At 42.6% G+C, this 6,836-nt stretch overlaps 1 protein-coding gene across 1 annotated transcript; it reads right to left on the reverse strand.

The window, feature by feature from the left end:
* Positions 1-244: 244 nt before the first annotated feature.
* On the reverse strand, positions 245-3,463 carry LOC134628259 (uncharacterized protein K02A2.6). Its single transcript, XM_063475027.1, has one exon. It carries the CDS (start codon positions 3,461-3,463, stop codon positions 245-247), a length of 3,219 nt encoding a protein of 1,072 aa, XP_063331097.1.
* Between the last annotated feature and the right edge of the window lie 3,373 nt (positions 3,464-6,836).

Below are 6,836 nucleotides of genomic sequence, written 5' to 3' on the forward strand. Positions count from 1 at the left end.
ATTTTGCACAGAAAGTAGTACCACAAAACTATAAACTGATTTTACTAAATACATAACAGTTCCTCCCATCCAGCTTTGATGAACACAATAGGTATCAAACAATCAAAATATTTTCAGGTAAATGCTGTAAACCAATAATTTAACTTGAACTGAAATATGACACCTATTCATTGATTTACAACATGGAGGTAGGTTGTTTCCTCTTAAACATTTGAACTGCTTTCCTACAAAATTAACTTGAAACCTATAAGTTCAGTCTCTGAGGTGCTCTGCGATTTCTCTCAGGGTAAAGTCTGCCTGTTTGGTCAGACTCCATAGTGCTCTGTGTGGGAAGTTCAGGTGTTTGAGCATTGGTAGTTTCATGTAAATCCTGAACCTCAGGTGGTGAAGCGAGGGCAAACTCTTCTGAATCTTGAGGTGTAGATGTGCTCTCAGGTTGCTGTGGAACCATGTGACTTTCCGCATCTAGAATCTGATCAACATGTTTACGCCAGACTAAGTTGGCTCCAACATTTACAGTGTATGTCAGCGGTCCGGTCCGTGACAGAATCGTGCCAGACTGCCATTTCTGACTTGGGTCTCTGTAGTCCCTGGCGAGAACTTTTTGTCCAACATTGAAGAATCTGGTTTTGTTTCTTGTTGCTTCAACCATGGAAGACTGTTTATCTTGGACATCCTTGCGAATGTCTGGTTTCAGTAAATCTAGACGTGATCTCAGATTCCGTCCCATGAAGAGCATTGCAGGTGTGTGTCCAGTTGTTGCATGAGTGGCGTTCCTGTAAGCCAGTAAGAAAGTGTCTATTTTCTGTTGTAGCGGCTTCCCCTCTGTGCGACTGGCTTTCATTGACCGCTTGAAGGACTGGATGAACCGTTCAGCTTGTCCATTTGTTGCAGGATGATGGGGAGCTGAAGTGATGTGTCGTATACCGTTACTCCGAAGGAAACACTGGAACTCCTCTCCAGTAAACTGACGACCATTGTCGCTTACGAGCTGTTGTGGCAGACCTGTGCGTGCAAACAGTGACCGAAGACTATTGATCGTGCTGGCAGCTGTTGCTTGCTTTACGGGGAAGATTTCTGGCCATTTTGAGTGAGCATCAACCACAACCAGGAACATTTGGTCCATAAATGGGCCAGCATAGTCTATATGAATGCGTTGCCATGGAGCGGATGGCCACTCCCACGCGTGTACAGGTGCTGTTTGAGGCTGACGCAGCGTCTGCTGACAACCAGTGCAGGATTTAGCCATATTCTCTATTTCACAGTCAAGGCCTGGCCACCAAACATAGCTTCTAGCAAGACTTTTCATCTTAACCACACCTAAATGTCCATTGTGCAGTGAGTCCAGTACCTTCGTACGTAGTTTGGGCGGCAGGATGACACGAGTTCCCCACATGACACATCCTTGGCAAACGGATAGTTGGTCTTTGCGGGTGGAGTTCGCAGAGAACTGAGTGTCACTGCAGGACGGCCAACCATTCACAGTAAAATCGTATACTTTGGACAAGATTGTGTCTCGGCTCATTTCTCTTTTCACCTGAGCACTTGTGACAGGTAGGGGTTCCATTTGTGTAACGTGAAACACAGTAGCTAGATCAGTCATTTCTTCAGTGGGTTGCATGTGTGGAAGACGTGAAAGTCCATCTGCTTTTCCATGTAGCTTTGTCCCTTTGAACTCAATGGTGTAGGTGTGTGCACCCAGGAACAAAGCCCATCGCTGCAAGCGTGCCGCAGCCATGGTTGGAATACCTTTCTGAGGGTTAAAGATGGACACCAGCGGTCTGTGGTCTGTGATCAGGGTGAAGTGTCGTCCATATAAATACTGATTAAACTTCTTCACTCCCCACACTAGACTGAGTGCTTCTTTGTCTATCTGCGCATAGTTGCGCTCGGCTGCATTTAGGGACCTTGAAGCAAAGGCAACTGGGCGTTCTGATCCATCAGGCATTTTGTGAGATAGCACGGCACCAATGCCATATGGTGAGGCATCACAGGCGAGGCGAAGTGGTAGATTGGAGTCAAAGTGTGTCAGAACCTCCTCTGATGTAATGAGCTGCTTAGCGCCATTAAATGCCTCTTCACAGTTTTTTGTCCATTGCCATTTGACATTTTGTTGCAGCAGAGAGTTCAGCGGGTGCAGGACTGTTGAAAGGTTTGGTAGAAACTTGTGGTAATAATTAACTAAGCCCAAGAATGAGCGTAGCTGACTCACATTTGTAGGTTCTGGTGCCTTCAGGACTGCTTCAACTTTGTCCTTGGTTTTGTGGAGCCCATGTCTGTCGATCTTGTGTCCACAATACTCAATGGCATCCTTAAAGAACTCACATTTGTTTTTGTTTGCTCTCAGTCCATATTTTTCTAGCCTGGCCAGGACTGCTGTTAAGTTAGCCAGATGAGTCTCCTCATCAACACCAGTGACGATTATGTCATCCAGAAAACACTGTGTTCCTGGAATGCCTTGTAGGACCTGATCCATGGCACGCTGCCATACTGCTGGGGCACTGGCGATACCAAATACCAGTCTGTTGTACTGATATAGGCCTTTGTGAGTGTTTATTACCAGATATTTCCTGGATGTCTCTTCTACTTCCATCTGGAGATAAGCCTGAGCAAGGTCAATTTTTGAAAAGTGTTTGCCACCTGCTACTGCTGTGAATATGTCTTCTATCCGTGGAAGTGGGTACTGATCTATGCGGAGAACTGGGTTCACTGAAACCTTAAAATCACCACAGATCCACACACTGTCACTTGCTTTCTTGCTTACTGATACTATTGGTGTAGCCCAATCTGACCATTCCACCTTGGTGAGTATTCCTTGCTCTTCCAAGCGTTGGAGATCTGCTTCGACTTTAGGGCGTAAAGCATAAGATACAGGGCGTGCCTTGTGGAATCTTGGTTTTGCATTGTCCTCTAGTATGATCTGTGCTTTAATATTTTTCAGGGTGCCGATTCCATCTTTGAACACCTGGGCATGGTTATTAAGGATCTGTTTCAGTCTTTCATCCACAGAATGTGCACTCAGGCCTCGTTCCAGTCTCATTGACTTTATTTCTTTCCAGTTGAGGTGGATGTGCTTCAACCAGTCACGCCCAAATAATGGCACACCTCCATTTTTCAGAACATAAAGTTCCAGGTTGCATTTCTTTTTCTCATATTCCACTTCCACTTTTAATTTTCCCAGAGGAGTTATTCTTTCACCTGTGTACGTTTTCAGTTTCACTGAGGTGTGTTTCAGTTTCAGTTTGGGGAATTTGTCTCTGTAATCTTGATATGAAATCAGTGAGCGAGCAGACCCAGTGTCCAGTTCCATCTGTAACTCAACCCCTTGTATTTTAGGTGTGAGCCATATTGCATCATTATCTTTCTCTTGCATTGTGTACAGCTCCAGGCATGCCAAATCCTCCTCAGAATCATTTGACTCTGTCTCATTTACTTCAGGCAGCTTTCTGTCTCTTTTCCACATTTTGTTTTTCTTTTTATCATACTGCTTTGATTTGCACATTTTCTGTATATGCCCCTTTTTGTTACATTGCAGGCATTCTTTCTCTTTAAACCAGCAATTAGCAGCGTCATGTGACTTTTTGCCGCATCTGAAGCACATCTGTAATTTATTATTGCGCTGCGGATGTATTTTATTGACAGAACACGGCTCCGTGCATTTTCCCTGGAGCTCGCCTGCATCTTTTGCTGCTGTCTCCATCGATATCGCTATCTCTAATGCATGGTGCAAAGTGAGGTTATCCTCTGTGAGAAGTCGTTTCTGTGTGCTTTCATTGTTCATGCCGCAGACGAAACGGTCTCTCAGCGCATCTGACAGTGTTCCGACAGCCGCCGGAGTTCCGCGATGTACTCCGATGTGGACTCATTCTTTAGTTGATTTCGTTTATGAAATCGGAAACGTTCGGCTATAACCAGTGGCTTCGGTTGGAAATGTTTTTGGAGCACTTCTGTGATCTCCTTGAAACATTTGTCAGCTGGTTTGACCGGTGTGATGAGGCTGCGCAACAAGTTGTATGTTTTCGCTCCCATCACACTCAGTAACACAGCAACTTTCCTCTCATCCTCGACTTTGTTAGCCAGACAATACTGTTCAACTCTCTCTACATATGTTGTCCAATCCTCTGTGCCGTTATCAAAAACGTCCATTTGTCCAACGCCTCCTGACATTTTCTCGGTATTTTATAAGCGTCCTTCACTTAAAAGAATTGATGTTACTCACGCCCTCTCTGCAGCGCTTTAGCCAGGCAGGTGAGTTAGCATCCACACGGAGGGTTAGTTGTTTTGGCTCTAACCTTGTCGTGTCTTTTGGCCACTTTTTTCCCCTCTCTGTCGTCCAATGCACATCGGGGATCGGTTTTAATCCTCATCGCCAGTCTGTTATATTCTCTCTTATAACTTAACTGGTAAAGTAACAACGCCTTTTTGGTTGTTAGTAACTTACTTTAATAACCATTCTGAGGAAAAGCACAGGCATATCAATGCGCACATACACCACACTTGGTGTTCTCTATTTTGCACAGAAAGTAGTACCACAAAACTATAAACTGATTTTACTAAATACATAACAGGCCCAAAACAAAAGTCCAAGCTATGCCAGAACTACCTCAGGAAAAAAAGAACACGATGTTCTCTAGACTTAAACCACATCAAGCTGGTTTGGGATGAACTGGACAGAAGAGTGAAGCAAAGCAAACCTACAAGTGCCACATTTATGGGAACTTCTGCAGCAGATATGGGAAGAACTTTCTGAAGAATATTTGATTTCTATTGTGGAAAGAATGCCATGGGTGTGTTCAGCTGTTATATCTGCTAAAGGTGGCTACTTTGATGAGTCAAAAGTTTAGAATACATTTTGGTCTATAAATTCATTCCATGATTTTTATTTTTTTTTTAATTCCAGTTGCTTAGTTGTTTGCTTTCATTTCAGAGAGCAATAAGACATTAAACTGCATAATTTTTATTTAAAAAATGTTTTTAAAAATGGGGTGTTTTAAAACATTTGACCTGCAGTGTACATGTATGCACTTATGTATGAACATCTGAGAGCAAGTGTTATCTGCATTCTGATTTTTTTTTCTTTAAGTCAAAGCAAAATCTTCCACATCACTGACTTTGCTTGTTTGCTCATTATGATTTAGCTCCCATCAATTATGAACCCTTTGAGTTTGTCTGAGCATCAAAGGGACATGAAGCCTTCTTTATTTATTTACATCCTTGCTTGTCTTAGTATTCATGGGGAAAACGTTCATACTTAAAGGTGTGCTTGTACTGTATAACACTGGTTGCATGAGAACAACCACAAACATCAACCAGGCACTTCATTAGTTAAACCTCACTATGACCCTCTTGGATATTTTTTTCCCTTCAGAACTGCTTTAATTCCTCATGTCAGAGATTTAACAAGGTGCTGGGAACATCAGAGATTCTGGTCCATATTAGCATGATAGCATCACATAGCTGCTGCAGATTTGTCATCAGTTTGAAATTATCTGAGCTTTGTGACATGGCCCGCTATCTTTCTGGAAGAAACCATTAGCAGATGATTACACTGCGGTCATGAAGGATGGACATGGTCAACAGCAATACTGAGGTTGGCTATTGCATTTAAATGATGCTCAGTTGGTACTAAAGGGCTCAGAGTGTGCCAAAACACATGCCCCAAGGCATTATAACACCAGCAACAGCCCGAACTGTTGATACAAGACATTATGGATCCATGTCGTCATGTTGTTTAAACTAAATTCTGACTATATTCTGTCACAGCAGTGACTCATGAGACCAACATTTTACTAATCTTCTGTTCTCCAGTTACAGCCTCAGATTCTTGATCTTTGCTGGTGCCTGGTTGTGTTCGAAAACTGAACTTCAGCAGTTTGTCCTCAACATGTCTACATACTTTAATGCACTGAGCTTCTGTCATGTGGCTGTCTGATTAGCTATTTGCATTAGTAACCAGTTGAATAAATGCACCTAAGGGTGTACCTAGGTGTCTAATGCATGTATATCTAAAGCCCAGTATGTTTGTTCTTCTTAACCACAGAGGTCCACTATTACCCAGAATAAATCCCAACCCTAACCCTGACCCACTATCACTAAGTGACAGTTTCTCACTACATCACAGTAAATGACTTAACTTCACAAACCAAGTATATAACATAATTCCTTAAGTGTGTGATGTTGGAAAACATTTTCTGTCCTTTACAAAATAAAATGTTGTTTCATGCACTTTCCATGTTTTATATGTTTAGCATCAAAAAGCAGGCAAGCTGAAAAGAGGATGGATGGATGCAAATCCTGTGAGGATGTATGTGAGACAGTCATTTTCTGTCTTGGGTTTATTTTCTTATCTTCTTCTATTATATCTACTTTCCACCTTCACCTGCCAGCTCCTCCAGTGGCTTTTATTCTTTGTCCTCTTTTACCTATCTCTGTTTCTTCCACTGCCACTTTACTCTGACCTAGATTGTTGTGAGAAAAAGTGAGTCACTGTTGGGCTGATCGGAGGTCAGCTCTGCCATTAAGGTTTTTATGAGGTGCAGAAACTCTGGTCTGATTTAACTGACACCGCTCTGGCCTGTTCCCCTTGGGTGCTGTGGGTCAGAGTTTGCCTCCATGAACTTCCATTACCTCGTAACATCTGAGTCATTATATGATGGAAATATTAGTGCTGAGTAAGGGGACTTGAGAGAGCTGTATTTTATGAACGATTGCACAACAGATGAACACAGAACAATGGCAGCTCATAATGCCCTCATGCGGTCTGAAAAATAAAGGGTAAATAATAAGTTAATAAAAAATAAAAAGGATTGCAATATATATTCTTAGGTCCAGTTTTT

The sequence above is a fragment of the Pelmatolapia mariae genome, linkage group LG5, assembly GCF_036321145.2.
Source record: "Pelmatolapia mariae isolate MD_Pm_ZW linkage group LG5, Pm_UMD_F_2, whole genome shotgun sequence".
Lineage (NCBI taxonomy): Eukaryota > Metazoa > Chordata > Actinopteri > Cichliformes > Cichlidae > Pelmatolapia > Pelmatolapia mariae.